Source organism: Mercenaria mercenaria, chromosome 8, assembly GCF_021730395.1.
Source record: "Mercenaria mercenaria strain notata chromosome 8, MADL_Memer_1, whole genome shotgun sequence".
Taxonomy (NCBI): Eukaryota; Metazoa; Mollusca; class Bivalvia; order Venerida; family Veneridae; genus Mercenaria; species Mercenaria mercenaria.
In genome coordinates, this window is record NC_069368.1 from 77,438,465 (window position 1) to 77,459,080 (window position 20,616).

The window sequence follows — 20,616 nt, forward strand, 5'->3', positions numbered from 1 at the left end:
AATATAAGATGTATAATAGCCGTATCTGGTGTCACTAAGTACAAATGAACAAAATAATATATCCACTTCAATACAAACTTATACATATTTTTTGTTGCTTTGCAGCATTTCAACCAGTAGCAGGTTCTCCACTTACAAATAAATTGAGACTTTTTTGCTTGTCTTATGGAAATATAATACGCCGAGTAAACATTTAACATAAAGAATTATGAATATTTTTTTCTTTGTCCTTTTCGTTGTGATGTTGATGTTAGATAACTTCATATTGCTCGAGAGTAGCTTAATATTCTGGTGAACTTCGTTCTGGTCCCAGTATGGATTTAAAGTTTTTATCTAAAGCCAGAAGTTTTATCATATATAGGATAAAGATAAAACTCAAGGAGGGCCGATGACCTTGAAACCTTCAGATAATTATATATATTCAAAATGCGCAGTCGTATGAATGTAGGAGTTGTATGTTTCGGATTATGTTTGTTTATGGTGATTTTTCTAAGCACGAGGAGGACAAGTCACGTGGCGTGTCCGACTCTCGTGGCTGATGAGCCACGCTATCACGTGCCAATATATTTACGAAATGTGAAAGAGAATGATGACAAACATTCTGTCGTGCTGCACAAGACTCTGAAAGATGAAAGGAACAAATTGTCCAAGGAGTTAAATGAGCAACGCCGCAAACTTGGTCAGCAGGAGTGCGAAGTAAGATTTTTTTCTCGTGGTGTTATTAATTTCGTTTTTTTTTCTTCTTATTTTTAAATGTTTTCAAGTTAACCATGACGTTTTTGTAGCAGATAATACAAAGTATTTAATATTAACAATTAATTTATCTACGTTTCGTCGGGTTTTACATCAGATAGAGTAAATATTTCTGTACACTAAGACAAAAGATATTTTACATTTGCTTCACAATATTGAAAACCATAGTTCTATATATACGTATAATTGGACGTATTTATGCACTCTGTTTCCTTGCCGACTTGTGGTTGCAGGGTGATTATACGGTAAAACGAGATCGAAAACACCAATGCATATTAACAAGTACATTTCGTATTCAGCTTGCTGATATGCCCCTATTTAAATGGATCGGCCAAAACAGTTTAAATGAAAACAATTTTAACATACAAAAGTCTCCAGATATTTTATTTTTTTATGAAAACAGCGCGTAACGTATCAGACTTAACAAGACTGAAAATGCCTAGCATTCTATATTTTGATTCTCGATATATTGTCGCATCATATAAGCATAAATGAGCGGGGATGTAGATGTGCAAACCGTTTGAGGAGTGTCACAAACCTCATGTCTATATGCCATTCCGCGCTGTTTAGGGGCCGTTTATTGGACCTATAGCCGACCCATTTCCCAGGTCCAACGAGTCTGATTTCCCTCCGAATTTTTGACAAAAATTCCCCTTCAGATTCTTTACATATTCCAATTTATACGCTCAGTAGTCCTACATAATTAATTATGTAAACCATACTGCTTCTAACACAAGACAATGTGCTTAATTAACGTCATTTTCGTTTCTAAGTATACCACATTTATGGAAAATATTACGGCGCGATTTTTCCCTCTGCATTAGTCGTCACGGCACGATTTTCAGTCCTAACGCCCTGCCACCATTCCCCTAAAAAACTTTAAAAAAGAAGAAAAAAACACTAGCGAAATATTTCTGCAATATTGTTGAAATATGCGTGAATATGCCTATCAATTTCTTTTTTTTTTATTTTACAATAATATATAATGATATCTAAAGATATTTGTTGCTAGAGAAAGCGAGAATGCTTAAAAAAGCATTTTCCTAATGAATAATTTATTATCGTGGCTAAAAACCTTTAACCTCTTAAGCCATGTTTATCATCAACAAATCTATTGATAATCATCAAAACACTGTTTGTATCCTCTCTTGATGGGTTTTTGCTAGGCCTAGGTCGAGACAGATACAAAACAATGTGATACGGAAAACAAACCACTTTAACACGTAAAAGCATTTACATGTTCTCATGTTCTCTGGCTTTTAAAAGATCTAAAATCGTGACCGAATTTATACTAAACACAAGAAAGAAGTGAAGAGTTAAGCCTTCCTGTATTTGACAATTATGAGAAATTTATCTAAATATCCTTTTAAGTACCAACACACAAGAAAGAAAGAAAACTAAACATTCTAGTGGTGTTCGTCACATGTTAGGACAGTGAAACTTGAAGAGAAAGTTTTCAGATACTACAAAATTTAACCATATCTTATTGTTTATTGTTTTCTTTTTTAAGAAAGGGAAGACGAAGATCAAAATATATTGTATGCGACGGCAAGTGTCCTTCAGTGTCGCTCTCGATCTGCAAAAACATTTGCGCCATGGTTCATATAGACTAGCTCCTAGACTATAATATATTATTTTCTTAATTTTATTTTTTAATGTGAATATAGTCAGTATATATCCTATGTTCAATATTACAATCAGTTCTCTGAGAAAATCTCTGAAATAGACTGGCATTTGTCACTAGTACATAAAAGAACATGAGGAAGAATTGACCTCATGACCGATATTGCAGAAAATCGATATCAGGGGAGACAACAGCTATATGGTATTGGTAACAGGTGACTGGTATTGCGATGTGATATTTATTGCCTCCGGGTATTGTCACCTGGATGTTTTTTCGGCGACGCCGTCTAAATTCGTTTTCGTTACCTAAGCCACGTGACTTCAGTTTGCAAATCAAACTACTTGATAACGCATTATCACTCCGGGAGAACTACGTTCCAACGTAAGTCATGTCTCAACGATATAATGTGACATATCTCAACGACTTCTGGTTACGGTATCGCTCAATATGACACGGCTTATACTATTTTCATGTATATCAATTACTTTGATAATATTTACGTGTGTCTTGACATGTACATGTATTCAGATTCTAAGAGTAATCGCATAAATTTATTAAAACATTAAAATTTTAAAAACAGTCGTCTGTTATTTAGAAAATAGAAGCATTTTGATATTTTCCAGAATAAAACAAATATACTACACGTTTTCAACAGCAATACTTACAGACAGTCAATGATCGATTAGATTTAATCTATGAATTATATTTTTGCAACTGCTTTATCATAATCTAGCAATATTTATTTTATATCATATCCCTCACTCTAACCGATGGTGTTACTAACTCTATACGCGACACAGGCAAGCGTTACTGACACTCATCGAAGTCTTGCTCCTTAACACATTACTTATATTCGAGTAAGATATACCAACAAGTCTGTGATTAAAATTAAGATTTTGTTCAAAGTGTGTACTATCATTTTTATCCGTTTAATTTTATTATTATTTGACCGTTTCCCCAAGATATCTTACTCCAAATGAAAGCAATATGTACGAGGTGGCGCGGAGTTGACTTATATACTATTGCATGAGCACACCTTAATTATCAGTAAGTCTGTAAGAAGATTCTTTTGAAGCACAGAGGACGCAACTAAGCAACCCGAAGTGAGCATGTAATCGTAGGTTATTAGATTTGTATCTAGATATATGCACGCGTTCTGCAGCGGAAATATAGAAATATTGCGCGACTTTATGAAGAATGAATGCTTATTTCTCGATGCAAATCTAAAAGTCTTTTTATAATTACTACATGTGTATTATTCATTATATCAATGATAAAACTTTTGTTCTTTAGACCGTGTGGAACTGAAAATAATTTAAAAACGTGACAACATCAATGAAACTAACGTCACAATTGACGACACGCACCCAATATGAAACAGGAAAAATACGAGAATATTTTCTTCGAAAATCTTATAAACAAATCAAACTGACGCGCATTATTAATATTTTCCACGAGTTGAAACGTCAACTTGTCGCAACGTGCGCGTGGACGCCATGGACATCGTGCGATTTTTTCCATTACAACGTTTAGAAAAATTCGTCGTCCGGTATGAAAGTGCTGTCCGCAATATGTACAGTTTAATAAATGGGAGAGTGGTGCCTTTGAGTAATAATGGCCCTGACAAGATGATAATAGTCCGAGGGCTATAATTTTCTTCCAGGGCCATTATCACTCAAAGGCACCGCTCTCCAATATATTAACCTCTTTATTACATGTGTATACCTTTAATATTGTAAGAAAAGTTTAAAGTGCATTTTTCATTCTTAGCATTTACTTTCAAGAGCATTTCAGTTTCTATACTATTTGTATAAGAGGCTATATGTTGTATAAAATCAAATGCCATGATAGTTGTACTTTCATACATAAAGCATAATTTAGAGTTAAAAAAGTCATTCCAAGAAGAAATACTATGAGGTTAATATACGACTGGGTTGTGCTTTCTTGCCATAATGGCACATCTAGTGTTATAATTGGCCGAGGGCTTTAGCCCGAGGACCATTATGAAAGTAGGTGTGCTATTATGGCTTGAATGCACAACCAACCGTTTATTGACCTTTTTATCATATACGTTCGTTTCATATTTATATTGGTATTTTCATTTCACATATTTTCCAAACACTTAAAAGAATATTTTGTATTGCTTTTTATCAACAATGCCATAAATATTTGACAATCGATCTGATCCAGCGCCCTTTCAATCGCCATAATAATGTTGCTACATGACGTCAACATCAGAACGCGCTGAAGTTCTGGTTACCCGGGGCCATTATGATTATGGCGTCAGAGGCGCACTGCGCCATTATGGATACATAAACAGAAGCCGTGATGACCATTTTAAATGGCTTTATAGTAACGTATATAATAAGGAAAAATATTGCACGGTCGCATTCCATTGAAACTCAGTGGAAATAATTTTAGATATGTATTAAGGAAAAATATCCGTCCTGAGGGCACTTTGTAGCGTAGCCGCTCCTTAAGTCCTCTGGATCAATAACTTAAGACACTGTTTTTGTATCTAACTAATTTATTTTCCATAACCAGTAGTATAACTTCTAACTGACAGAGCTAACAAAATTCCATCTAGCACAAGTAAGCCTTTAAGCATTTCATAACTCTCTGTCTCCGTCTTCGTTCCTTCTCAGGCTGCGCGCAGCGCAAGGCCTTAGCCCTGGCCGGCTTCCGAGCCACCACGTGGTTGCTGTGTGAGCGGGCGTCCCCTTACAGCTTAGTCCAACAATACACATTTTGTCTCCATATTTATACAGATCGGTCAAATACATCATTTACATAAGAAAAATTAATGAATTCTGGTACAAACCGAAAGTAATAAACAATAAAAATATTTCTCGTAAAATATAGATAAATTGTCACTCAAGTTACACACAATGTCCATCATTTTACTGCAAAATAACACTTATATTACCTGACCAACAACTTTAGATGCATTTTATGTGCACTTCGTGAGAAAAACAACATGTTTTTCTTTAGTGACGCATTTACTAATTAACCTAGATCTTAACCTGTTTAGTCTCGCCTTTTTGGAAGAAAAGTGTTTCTTAACTTATGAAAAGATATAAGGAGAGTGTGTTTTCTTTCAACAAAAAGAAATTATATCAATTTCTTTACAACTTGCGCCTTGTATGGTTGCGAGTTATGACGTCTCAGGTTCCTAATACATTTGCACGACGTAATAATAATTATTATGTGACAAAATGAGTAATACGCCTGCACATGGTGACGAAATCGTTTGTTACGAAATAGTTAATTTATGTGCTGGAAGTAATGCTTCAAGATCCTGATTATCTATACAGTATTGATTACTGGCGTACGCATGTAGTACTATTTAATAAACTTGTGTGAATGTATAAGCTATGTTGAGCCCTTTTAGTAACATTGATGAAGCGTTCTACGTCTCTCCGAGATAATTAAAGATTTTAAGGTTCGTAGTGATGGAAAGCCCTAGATACCCCTGTGAACATTATTTCATTACGGACGGGCATCTTGGTAGAGCAAACGACTTACTGCAAGCGTACTGGCTGGATTCCAAAGCTAAATTTCAAGCACATAGATGAGAGGGCAAGTGATTCGAAGTCAGCGACCATTGCGAACATAGATTGGAGGGAAGAGATAAATGATGATTTAATGAGATTACTGAAAAGCGAGAAAAGGGCGCAGTAAAATACAAATCTGTCTGAGATTAAAACAATTGCTTATCTTTGGATGACTTTCAATTTAAGTAAAGGAAAAGGGCGATTTAGTAAAACGACAAAGTAAAATAGATTCGAGTTACTGCATGACTTTTATGAAGTTTGAAAAAGAAAAAAGGTAATGCAATAAGCTGCATAAATGTGGCGTATGTTAGTAAATGCACAAGTTTCGAGAATTTAAAAAGGATATTGGGAGATGAAAACAACGCAAAATACTAGCAATGAATTTTTCAGGAAATGCGCGTGCTTAAAAAGGACGAGGAAGAAAGACATGCATTAAAGTATAAAATAATAAAATTGCAAGTATTAAAACCTTACAGGTTCTCTTTCCGCTTTTAACGTAAAATGTAAATGTAACATGTATACACTTTTTCAAAACTGGCTATATGAGTTATGGTTCAGCTGAACACCACTGACAATGCTTACAACATTCCATGGAATTTGATATAAATGAAAGTATTTCTATAGCGAATACCTGAAGATACTTATTTCTTTTGAAGAGCATTAACTTTACATTACATTTTAATTTTCATGCTGAAATTGTATATGATTTTATGAATCAATTTCAAAGAATTTTACTCCAGCCTGTGTAAGACTATAATGTGTAAAATGATAACGACAAATACATTTGTCATACTGATAAAATTGTTGTACCTTGCTCAGACATCATCCAGTGTTTATGAAAATGTCAAAGAAATGTTCTCGATGTAAAGATAAAATGTACATAAGAATTTTCTACAAGTTCAAATGGTAATTATGATGCTGAGACTTACAACACTGTATGTGAGACGTTAGCACATACTGTTTGTTATCGTTGCGACTTTGCAACATTTGTGTAGCTTACATAAGTTTATTTGTAACTAGTTCGTTGTATCTAATATATCCTCCACATATCAAACTCATCTTTTCAGTTATGAAAACGTAGAATCAATGCTTTATTGCACATAATAAATGAATCAACAAGGTCATTCGGAGCGACACCGTAGCTTCATCGTTGAGGTATGTCGCATGATACCGATGAGACTTGACTTACGTTGGAACGTAGTTCTCCTGGAGTGATTCTAGATAATTTATCAAAATGGAAGATTTATGCAACACTCTGCCTGATTGGACGAGAGTGTCAATTTCTTTCACTCTGTTGATTGTGCTACGCTGAGTGAAATGTAGACAAAGCGTTTATCTTAAACGACGCTGTTCACAGTTTTAAAGCTAACTTTGGCTCAGTATATTTAGCAAGAATATTGATATATCTCAAAATGATAAATAAGTTTAATAAATATGATAAAAACCTGTTCAAATACCAACATATATCAAATTAAAGAAAGAGCTGAATACGTCTGCGTATCACATGAATAAGGGTGTGATAAGAGTCTTTTATGTAGAGAAGTGCTTTTTAAAAGATTTTCCTTGTTACAATTGTCGTCTGTATATGAAAAGGTTTCTTGCTTTTGTGACTTATTCAGATTGCATATTAAAATGAGTACTTGTTTGCTTTGATATATTTGTTATAAATTATTTAACTGATTTATTATATATGAATATTTTTCTTTAGTTCTTTAGTATGGTATGCAAATATTGAACTCAGTTGAAATCTGTTTTATTATATATATGCTATATAATGACTGAATCTCATTCCACCGAAATGAAGGTACGCTGCATACAGTTTATCTATGTGATATGACTATGCTCAAACTTTGCTTATGAAACAGAAATATTGAAATAATTACAATTGTATGTTTCGCTTGACCTTCGCTTTTTTATAGGTGTGACGTCATTGTCCAAAGATTCATGAATAGCAAATATGCTATTTGTTAAAGCGGGATCAGTTGGCCTATATTAGAAATAAATAAAAATAATAAATAAAAAAATCCTTTAATTGATATTTTCTCATGTATTCTAATCAAACTTGATTTGTAGCATCTTTATTAGGCCCGCAGCCAACTTTGTTCAGCTGGGACATTTGACCCATTTGCTGTAATTATTCGTCTAAGGATAAACGAAACAAAATTGCAACCCTACGAAACCTTTGCGAAAAATTAAAAGAGAACCATTTAAATTGTTAAAGTGCGGTGTTTAGTTTTGCAATTTGAAAAATGTTAGATGAAAGATGAATGTTAGATGAAAAATTCATAAACTTCTTTCCTTATTACAATTCGCCGCCGACCATCATTTTTAAAGATATTTCTTGTTTCAATATCTAGTGTTATAAAAGAGGTTTTCCATAAGATAATTAAACAAGCTTAATTGAAATGTTACTTGAGTTACAAACTATGGAAAAGGGATTTTTCATTAGAAAAACAAGTCATTTTTACAAAAAGCACATTTAATATGTAATTTTCTGAATCATAGCATTATAAACATGCTATTTTATAATAATTAAATTAAATTTTAAACTTTTAACATATCTATAAGTAATAAAAACCATATTTTCTAATAAAAATAATATTTTCATACATATTCTTATATAAGAAGAATGTATATTTCAACACTTAAATTGTAGGAAATCTAAAATAGGGCTTTGCTCTATTGCTCATTTTAACATAAAAAGCTGCATATTTAGTAATAAAGTTACTGCAAGTCTGCAACTGTTCATATATCTAACATATTTACATTGTGTAAACTTTGACAAATATCATTGTTTAAAATTTACATTTTCTACTTATGAAACCTCATTGCAATATCAGTGTATACACATCTTGTGTATGTGTATTCACATTTTGTGTATTTTTTTACTATTACTGTTTTGACATAGACTGTTTCAGTAATTAATACAGTTTTCCTTTTCTTCTAAGTTTTGTTTTAATACCTAATTCATCCAATTTCTGTTTGATATCATTTACAGACAAATCATTAGCATCACACATAGAAATGACCGTTTTCTGGTACAAACAGTCTGCTTCTTTAATGTCACATCCATTTTTAAGTCACAAAAATAAATATATATAAGTTTTTTTAATTATTTTTAATTACTATTTTTATCACAATTTATAATAACACAGGTGTAGGTTTTGAATTTGTTACTCTAAAATGTTTGAATACCATATGTATATAAATTCAGTAATTCTTAACATATTGGCAAAATAGGAAATTGAATGAATCAAAAATTATGGTATGTTTGTAAAATTAAAAAGAAAAGATAGTGGCAATCAGCGTGGTACAGGTATTTTGCCGTATTCAAGCAGACATTACTCATTTAGTATAACTACACATATTTCATCAATGTATGAAAACTGTTTGCAAAATAAAAAATATGCAAAATATTAAAATGGCATGATAATTATATATAAAAAAAAGAATACCCGTAATTCATAACGAAATTATAGCCTTATCAGTGTTGTAAACGTCTGTGTTGTTCCTCCTTTTTTAGAGGTAATTGGCAAGTTTTATTACAGGTCCAATGAAAAAAAGATTTACGCGTGATACATACAACATTTTATTTTTTCTATAAACTATCATTCAATAAGATTACAGTATACAAGTAGGTTTCATGTAAAATTATCTTGAATTGAACATTATGAAAGTAAGTAAATCACGGCGACTTTTATGGTAACTGAAAAGATCATGAAACCAGGTAAAATTTTCACGAAAAAAAAAATTATTAAGTTACTGAAGTAAAAATCAATTCTGTTTTAAATGCAGATACTTTATTTACATTGCAAAAACATTCTTATACACAAAAATACTCCAGACATATTTTCCATCTTTAATTTGATCAAGGCGTATTTACTAAAATTTATTAATATATGTGCTTTTTGATGACACATTCATTGCAATATTTAATTGAATTTCATATGTTGTTTATTTGTGATATTAACACAAAATGAATTACTAGCGAAGTAAAATTACATTAAATAAAACTTACACGAATAAAACATTAAAACACAAATAAACTTAACTGATTAAATCATTACTTTAACCGTTTGATCACAATACCGCATTATTTTTAGTAATTTTGTTATTAAGTAAAATGTGTACATGCCCTTCTTATTTCTATATAGAAAATCTGACCGCTATCGATTATTGGCCGGAGGAATATTCTTCGGTATGAAAGAAAAAAAAAACTGAGAAAAATCTTTATTGTCAGTCTAGCTAGGGTTCATGCGTAGGTTGAATTCATGTTTGGTTTATCAGCTCAGGCTAGTGTCAAATTTGAAAGATTCGATGTGCACAGTAGCGGTGCACGGCGTTGTAACGATCTTACTATTGCTGTAAAAGCTACAAATATACTACTCCATGTCCACAAATTCGAAACGTAATACAAAATTTCAATATGACTTAAATGTACTTACGGAATATTTAGAATTGGCGGGAAAAAATGTAATATCTGCACTGTTTAGTAACCTATTTAAAAATAGACTTTTTCTTATTCATAATCATGAGTGACTTTTATATAACCTTAGTTATCTTAGAAATCTCGTGAAATACACGACATTGTTCTGGGTGAAACTTTTCGAAATGTCAAAATATTGTGTTTCATGTTGAAAGCCCGATTTAACTTACAATATCATTTTGTGCCGTTATAAATTCAGTTATATGTTACATGTATACCAAATTTGTATAGCACCATTTTTATGATACATAAGCTCAGAGAGGTGTTTAATATACAAACGCAGCCACTTAGGGCGCGACATTCAGCATCTGCCAGTACAGTCTAGAGATCTGACCAGAGAGTCAGAGCTCTTACCCCTCTCTCCCCTTCCCGTTTCAGAAATGTCAGTCCCGGATAGATAATATCATAAGATGTTATTTGAAATGTGTTATTACATATGTACATGTTGTTTTCATTTGCAAGTGTTTCATTTTCAGGCATTATAATCAACATATACATCAAGCTTTAAGACACAAACGAGATTTATAGACAAAACGATCGTCAGTATCTTCGGACGTGTTTCGTTATTTCACATAAATTAAAGTAACCAAGATAGTAATATGGCGTAGTGGCAAGCTCTTCGACTTCCACACACGTTTCCGCGGGTGTCGAATTTAATTCAAAGCACTTTTTAAATTCAATGTAATGTAATTTTACCTATATATGTGTTGCTTATATTCTTGATATATTACACATCTTCGAATGATCGAACACTTGTCCAGTCCTGAAGAGTTATGTCGACATTTTGTAGGTACTGACATGTACGTAGAAAAATGTTGAATAGTTAAATATTCCTTTCAAAAAATGAACGATAAATCATAATGTGCAAATTTTCCCGAGACTAATGAATGGTCAGACAGAGGACCCGAACTTACTGAACTTAGGGATCGGTAGCATTTCACTCGTTGTATCAGTATTTAGGGTTCTGACACCGAAAACATACGGAACGATGAATTACGGCCTATAAATCATTATTAGATACCACCATGTATACATCGGTTTTAGGATCAGATGTATCATTATTAAATTGAGGACTGTACATAGTAAACATCTGGAGTTACGGCGTAAGGTCAGTATAAAGTTAGAATTTCGCTGACTGAACTTTGTGACTAACTTGACATAATGGCGGAACATCATTTCAGACACGACAGCTAGACCACCTGGCATTGACCTTTCGCGATGGCTTTCTTAAATAAAAGTAAAGAAAAAGATCACGAAAGACACGCAGACTGAGGTTTGAAACCAGAAACCGGCAGAAAAATAACTGACACAATCGCGTAACTGCAATACAGAATAAAAAAGAAAATAAGGAGATATACTAAGTTACTACATGTATTATGTTCTTACAAAATATTATTTCTTTGTTTTTAGAGAGATGCAAATCAACACACAAATACCGCGGGAGGCTGGTGTCGAAATTCAAGCATGGAAGATGGAGGTCAGCACATGACAGATTTGCCGCTGGTAAAAGGCTTATCAGAGTTCCTCAGAGGCAAAACAGTCGGAAGTTTTGGGGATGGACCAGGTGCCTATAAACGGGAGATGTTGAAATTAAATCAAGTAAAACTCTACGATGCGTTTGATGGCGCACCATTCTGTGAGGAAACAAGTAAAGGTATGGTGACGTTTATGGATCTGACAGTCCCACAATATGGTATACCAATGTACGATTGGGTGCTTTCTTTGGAAGTAGCGGAACATATCCCTAAAGAGTTTGAGCCGGTTTATATTGATAACCTGGTGCGACATAGTAGGGAAGGAATTATTATGAGTTGGGCTGTGCCAGGGCAAGGTGGATTGGCACACATTAACAACAGACCTTTCTCTTATGTCACTGATCTAATGGAATTTCATGGATTTAAGTATGACAATAGTTCATCTCAAGACTTGAAATTAAAATCCTCTTTTCAATGGCTGAGAGAAAATGTGAACATTTTTAGAAGAGTTAAATCTAACTCCACGTTTCTAAAATTTATTGGAGAATGGTATTCATAAAATTCCACGTAAGACGAAAGATGGAATATATAGTAACAGAAATGAACATTTAAGTTTGATGTAAAATTTAAATGTTATAAACACAAACCATGTCTAATGAGCGATTTGTAAATTGAGAGAGTGAACGACTGTCCATTTAACAAAAAGGAGAAGACTAGTTCTGGAATACATTTCATGGTATTAAAATGCTTAGCTTAAGTCTTGATGTGCCTGACAAGTTTACGCAATGAACTGTCAACTGTCTTTTTAAAACAATGTATTGATGGCGGTATAATCCTAATTGGCATATCAGTTGCTTATTTCAGAACAATTACTAAATTCGACTATACAGGCCCCTAGAAGTGACGTTCTGTACACAGTTTTATCGTTGTTCAGAATTTCATATCATGCATACCACAAACTTCTTCTTGGACGTGGGAAGCGAGAACGTCCGCCGCAGGGACTAACCGATATCTGAACGACCTGTGATATAAATTGAATGGTAGAAGGGTTTTATTTTGTTATGGTCACTATGAGTTCCACTTTTGATATTAAAATGTATCACTGTCCTTACGACATAACTATTTTATTATCTCTCCATTGATCACTATAAACCCTGACCCTATGCAGGGGACACAAAACAAAATGAATTCCATTGGCTGTAAAATACGTTTCAACATCAGTTTTATTCAAATTGCACATTTTGTTTTGCATGTGACAAAACGTTTTATCCATATAAAAACATTATTCGAAAGTGCTCTTCAGTGATGCAGTCATTTTTAAAAACGGAGAATTTAGAAGCTCCGAGTATATTGATCGAGATATGAAGGGTGTATATATCTCCGTTTAGGGGACGAAAGAAATGCATGACAACTTCCTCGCTTTCTTCTACGTATGCGAATTAGACGAATTGACAGATTGTACCTCCAGCATAGTAAGACGGCAGCTGGGTCACTCACCCGTCGGCATAGAGATAAGCTAAACAAGGAAGAGTGAACGTTGATCAACAGTAATCGGTCAGCAAGACAGTTATGTATAGTACAGCATAAATTTATGTGAATGAGCTACGCAGTAACGAAAAAAAGAAATTAATTAACTGGCTCAGATTAAAAAAACGATATTTCAATGATTTTGAAAACCCACTGTACAAACAATTTCGAATAAAAAATAATTGGAAAAATGAAATAAGAGGATTTTGTTTAAAGTGTCACAGCAATAAAGCTTCTAAGTGAGTCAACATTTAAGTTAAAAATAGTTTGCTAACTGAACCTACCAGAGTTACTGAGTCATCTACTTGACATTGTACTCTTGTCAAATCTTACTTTGCCGGAAACTGTAGAAGTTATTCCTGGTTTCAGTGATCATAATATTCCTTTTGTTGACATTCTGTCATCAGCTAGAATCAATCCAAAAGCAAAACGCAAAATTCTATTATTTGATAAGGCAAACTGGTCCGAATTAAAAAGAGGCTTAAAAAAATTGCTACTTAAAATCGTCTTTAAACATTGAATGTCCAAGGTTTATGGAACCCCTTGAAGAGTAAGTTAGAAAAATAAGTTCCAAATGTTGTTGCTACTAAACGAAACCTTCCATGGCTGAATTTTGAAATTAAAAAGTGAATGAAGAAACGTAACAGATTATACAGTAAAGTTAAGAAAAGTGAAAATCTCTCGAATATTAAATCTTTGATTTAAAAGAAAACTCGAAATGCTTACTGGGATTACATGAGTATACTGTTTGTAGTTTTGAAGAACATAAACATTGTACAACCAAACGTTTCTGGGGTTATATAAAAAGTGTATGCAATGATTCTTGTGGCATTGCTCCATCAAGAAAAATGATGTTTAAAAATCTAGCGCCAAGAAAGCTGAATCTTAAATATGACCATTTCTTCTGTTTACATAATGATACAGATATAACTACAAACCTTGACTGCCATTTGCCAGCATGTCTAAAATAATGTAACGATGGTGTTTAGAAGATTCCTGAAAATTTTTAATTCATTACTAAGCAGCAGGGCCGATGGTCTTGCGAAACCCAACTAGTGGGTTTTATTCACGACTTGGCTAACTCAGTACAACGAAGCCAGGTTGATGTTGCCATCGTGGATTTCTCGAAAGCCTTTGATGACTCCATCATGACAACTTGCTACTAAAATTAGGCCATTGTGGTATCAGGGACCCTACTCGTTCTTGGATAAAAGCATTTCTAGGTCATCGAATTAAAAATGTTTGGATTGTTGGGGCACAATCAAGCTCCCCCCTCCCCTCCCCCTCCACGTCCCCCTGTTATATCAGGCGTACCTCAAGGGGCTGTTAGAACCTCTCCTATTTCTGCTTTACATAAATAACCTACGCACTTTTATGTCTTCCAGCGTATGTCTTCTTGCAGATGACTGTGTAGTTTATAGGACTATAAATTCGCGGATCGATTTGGCCGAGCTGAGAATGGATCTGTTTATCTTAGTCTCCACTTATAAATAAATTTCTGGTAAAGCTTAGTCAAAGTTAAGGTTTCTTAAAACGTAACATACATTCTTCTAAATGTTCCCCGAAAGCAGCTGCTTATAATAAAAGGCAATATGTTATATATAAAATACAAATACAAATACATGGCATTTATATAGCGCAAAAATTATAAAATATTCTATTGCGCTTTACAATTACATAACACACATTTAACATATATACATACAAAATATGAACAGGATTCTAGAACTTAGATTTAAAGATTTGGACATATATAAATACTATTTTACACCACTTCTGAATATTTTGTATTTTAACAAGACTACACTCATTGTTCATAAAACTGCCTAAATAAATGTGTTTTCAGTTTTGATCTAAAGTTGGCTTCAGACTGAATGTTTTTCAGATAGCTAGGCAGATCGTTCCACCATTTGGGACCAACGACTGCCATAGATCTGTCTGCTAGTTTTGTTCGCCGTCTAGGGATGTTAATGTTAGTGTCACTTTGTGAGCGAAGTCTGTATCGTTGTCGAGTAGGTACAGACATTTCCCTCAGATATACTGGAGCTGTACCATTGATGACACGGAAGACTATTACTAAAACTTTGAACATGACTCTAGCCTTAACTGGAAGCCAGTGTAATTCTTTCAGAAGTTCGGTACTTGGTTTTTCATAGGAAGCATTCTTGACTATTCTAGCGGCATGATTTTGGACTCGCTGTAGTTTATTGATTTGGTAGGCTGGAATTTCTGTAAATAAACTGTTGCAGAAGTCAATGTGAGAATGAACCAATCCATGCACTAATGATTCAGTTGACTTCTGTGTGAGATGTTTCCGTATAGCCCTAAGGTTTCGTAACTTTACATGAGCTATCTGACACTTTTTCTGAATGTGATGGTCAAAGTTGAGTGTATTGGTCATAGTTACACCTAGGTCTCTGACGTGATCGACGCATTTTACGTCACACCCACCAACGTTTACACTTGTGATGTCCAATTTCGCTAACTGTTGTCTTGTTCCATACATAATAATTTCAGTTTTAGACTGATTCATTTTCAGTTTGAAGGTTGTCATCCATTTTATGATTTCATTTAGACAACTGTCGAGTTGTTGAAGAACAGTTGTCTCATTTTGAGAATTTCCCGCTTGAATTTTTAACGCAATCTTGTGGTCGTCCGCGTATCCATAGAGATCAGCTGGATATTCTGCACCACTCGGTTAAGAGCCGATATATACAGGGTAAAGATCACAGGTCCGGCACAAGAACCCAGCGGGACACCAAACCTTAGTGGCTCCGTGTCAGATGCTGACTGTTCGACTAAAACTTTCATTGTTCTGTTCGTGAGATAAGATTCTATCCATTTCAAGGCAGTGCTATGTATACCAAAGTCATCTTGAAGGATTTGAATCAGTATCGGGATATCGATGGTATCGAACGCTGCACTCAAGTCGATCATGACCACGATTGTTATTTGATTTTCATCTATGGTTTCCAAAAGATCATTATACATTTTGACCATTGCTGTTTCAACCCCATGATATGTTCTATAGGCACTTTGGTAAGCTGGGAGGAGATTGTTAGCTTCAATATGCTTGTTGAATTGATTTAGTGCAGCTTTTTCAAGAATTTTGGAGAGGAATGTTAAATTTGACACTGGGCGATAGTTTTGCAGTTCAAGTGGGAGACCTTTCTTCTTCAACAAAGGTTTTATCACAGCACTTTTCCATTCATCAGGGAACACACCAGATAGCAGTGATCGATTTACAATTTCTGTCACAACGGGAACAAGTTGTGAAAAATGCTCCTTTAATTTCTTAGTTGGTATCACATCAAGTTCACAAGTTGTAGATTTTGATGCATATACAAGTTTCAAAATATCGTTTTCGGAAAGTGGTTTGAACACAGTAAATGTATTCATAGTCACAGGTGGATTTGAGTAGGAAGAATTACCATTGGGTGTTTCATTTGATATGTTGTCAAGATCATTTCTCAACTTGATTATTTTATCAGCAAAGTATCGTAGAAAGTCATTTGCCAAAGATACTGCACTTGTGTGTAATGGGAGCGGATTGTCTTTCGACCTTCCCAGTAAATCGGATGTTACGGCATACAGCTTTTTGATGTTTCCTTCTGCTTCTCCAATCTTGTTCTGGTAATACTTATCCTTGGCCCTAGAAAGCTCAGCGCTATATACATTTCTTACACCACTATACACTTTCTTTGAAAGGTCAGATTTGTAATTCATTAAGATTTTTTCTATTGATCGTTTGTATTGTTTCAGCTGTTTTAGGTATCCAGAGTACCAAGGAACTGTCGGTCTACAGAGAATAGTTCTTTCCTTTAGAGGTGCATGTTTCTGAACAATGTCGGACGTGATTCTAGTGAACTCAGACACAAGATCATTGACATTGGAAGCGTTCACTTCAATTTCAGTTAATTGACCGAATTCTGATTGTAATATGTCACTTGATACAGATTTCCAATTGCGAGATTTGATTTCTTTCCTGTTCAAGGGAGGGCGACACTGTTCAGTGTTACAACTTACAAAGCATTGGTCAGAGATGATATTACACAAGACAGTCCAGATACTACATCTGACACTTCAGATACCATCTACTACAGATGGTTATTTTAAAATTTCATTTTTCCCTGGCTAGAACAGTTGTTCAGTAAAACACATTACCATCTCATGCAGTCAGTGTTGAAACGGTCTCCAGATTCAAATCAGCACTTGCTACATTGATGTTTACACCATAATTCGAGTAAAAAAAAATGTTCTATTTTAACCCTACTCAGCATAACAGTTAATGAGTGTTTGTATTTTGCAGTTAAGGGCTTTAAGCTTAAAGGTGCATGGTTATTGCACCTTTTTTATTACAATTGTCAGAAAGCGCTAGGTGGACTGAAAGACCTGACTTTTACTTTTTCTAACTCCATACGCATGGCCATAAATGTGTAAGTATTGAACGTTTGTCATTATTGTAAAAGAAGAAGAATACGTTCTAGATAAAAAGAGTGGTATGTAGTGAACTTCTGTTTTGTTATTGTTCCTTTCTTCCTTTGTCTTGGCGGACGTCTTTATACGAGATGGCGGACATTCTCATACGACCACTGTCTATACATGTCGGTACGAAATATTTGGAAAACACTGAATCAGGAAGAGGTATTACACAGTTTAAAAGAAAAAATGGAAAAGCCAAACAAATCACAAAAAATGAGTACTTTAACTCGGTTCTAAATACAGAAACCAAAGGGAATATTATATTGGGGGCGGGCGTTTATGACAATGTACAAAAATGTTGTTGTTACGAATGCAGACAAGGTTATAACCACAGGTGTCTGAAGCTCAATCAATAAAATATATATGCAGGTTAGATCTCTTGAAGAGTATTTCATAGTATATTAGGCGGGTGGGGTATGGTAATGCATATATACTATTGTTAGAGCTTCAAGCGCCTGTGGTTATAACAAATGTAACGCTGAAAAATGTCCCTTGGAAAATGTCAGACAGGATAATTATTCAACACACGAACAGATTCGGTGAAGTTTGTGGCAGTGATTCACATGGAAATATAAAAATACAAACATCGAAACTGGAACACATCACTTAAAACTCCTAGATTGTTACCAACTTACCACCATTCATTGAAATATGACAATTTACTATGTGCGACTATTCGCTGACAATAGCAGAACGGTATGCAGATTTTTCGGGAAGACCAAAGGTCAAAACAAAAACACTGTGATCAGATATGCAATCAAACGACAACGGTGAAAACAAAAAGTGTATTACAATAATTGCAAAAGTACAGAACACGTGCGAAAAGAACGCCCGCATGATGTCGTGTGTCACAGCTGTATGCAAGGAGGGCATGTTCAAGCAGAATGCCTGACGGAAGTTTACAGTGAATATACCTAAGAAGTGTCAGGGGACCAACGCGCTAAGGAAAGCGATGTGCGATCTTTAAAAGAAAGATCAAACCCTAGTCGAGATAAAGTACCAGCGACCACACAGGAGGAAACTTCCGAGGATACGGGTGGTGAGAATGAATTGAAAGATGAGGCACAGATTCGACGAAGGAAGATTTAATGACGAGAAATTAAACTCAGGGGACGACAAATACAGTTAGACTACATATACGGGATGGTAAAGCAAAAAAATGCCCTTTTAATGACATTATCTCCGAAGTCAAACTAAAAAGACAACGATATGACTGACTCTGTTATACTTAGTAATTAATTTAGGGACAAATGGTCTGACTAACATAAGCACAAATGGCATAAAGCAATGAAAACAGTTGCGTTAACTCACCAAGGCAATAAATGATAAAGATTTGGTAGTAAACAAAACCGCGCTGGAATTTTCTAAAAGCATAAATACTGTCATTTTGCCATCTAACCGAGGCAAATGTTTATGCATCAAACAGTGCCGGTGTGCGAAAATCATTTTAGTTGTCTTAATAACAGTTTCCACTTTTCGCACTCAGATCATGATATAATCACAATTAAAGACAGAAAGAGGTTCAGAACTGTGGAAATTGAACAGAAGTATAAGAGAAAGGGAAAGTTACCGCCTAAATAGCCTAGTGGTAAAGCGCCCGCTTCGAGTGCGGGAGGTCGTGGGTTCTATCCCCGGCCGCGTCATACCAAAGACGTAAGAAATATTACTTGTAGCTTCATCGCCTGGCGATCAGCATTAAGAGGATAGTACTAGGACTGGTCAACCCGGTGTCAGTATAATGTGACTTGGTGGGTATTATGTCACGTGTCTACGGCGTGATATTTCAGTGAGGCAGCACTATAAAGTTGGGAACTGTTCTGACTACATGTAGACACCGTCATTTATATGACTGAAACAAATGTTGAAAAAGAAGTTGACACATCCACGCGTGCGCACGCACGCACGCACACACTATCATTGTCGAACTGTCGCTTCTACAAATTGCTAAGCTTTGAATATTACAGACTTATTTTGTTTGAAAGACAGAAATTCGTTCCCGGACAAAAGGTTCTAAATATCATCGGGACAGGGAAGGTTAGTCAAAAGATCTGGTCATTGCTGGGTGTAGTTGGGACGGGATAAGTGGCTGTTTCGGCTGAACCAAAAATGAACAACGGAAAGTTGATTAGTGAACGCCGATGGAGATCAATTTTGATGGACTACAACCCAGTCTTTGGCGAGTATGAAGCATCTGAGCTTAAGGTGGCCAATTTTAAACAGGTCGTTGGACTTTAGATTGCTTTTTGCATTTAAGGCATTTTGAAAGAACAGACAGTTGTTTGCTTGTAAACTATTCCATTCCCGTATTGCGGAATTCTGTAGACATCTGTTCTACATGGTATCAACGATAAACTCGAGCAATAACGCTACTTAATGTTAACTACAAAACTATAGCCAAATCTATATTTGCCAGGCAGAAAACACTATCACCGGAAATAATTCATAATAACCAAAAAGGATATATGGGAGAAATTTTAACGAAGGAAATAGTTTCATTAAAGATCTAACTGTTTATACAGATGAAAAATGTCAGGAGGATATCATTTCTTTTCTCTATCAAACAAAAACATTTGATAGATGTGATGGCAAGTTGAGAAAAACTTGGGGGTTTTGGGAAAAACAACGGCTGTAAACTTGTCGAGCAAAATGACATATAAGGGGAAGCAATGCCTACAATTCGGATATATTTAACCAGCATTGCTGGTCTATGCCGAC

The 20,616-nt window shown here is 34.7% G+C and overlaps 1 protein-coding gene across 1 annotated transcript; it reads left to right on the top strand.

The window, feature by feature from the left end:
- Window positions 1-137: 137 nt before the first annotated feature.
- Window positions 138-12,999, top strand: LOC123566020 (uncharacterized). Its single transcript, XM_045359837.2, has 2 exons — window positions 138-696; window positions 11,828-12,999. Exons 1-2 carry the CDS (start codon window positions 427-429, stop codon window positions 12,449-12,451), a joined length of 894 nt encoding a protein of 297 aa, XP_045215772.1. The 5' UTR covers window positions 138-426; the 3' UTR covers window positions 12,452-12,999.
- The last annotated feature ends 7,617 nt before the right edge of the window (window positions 13,000-20,616 follow it).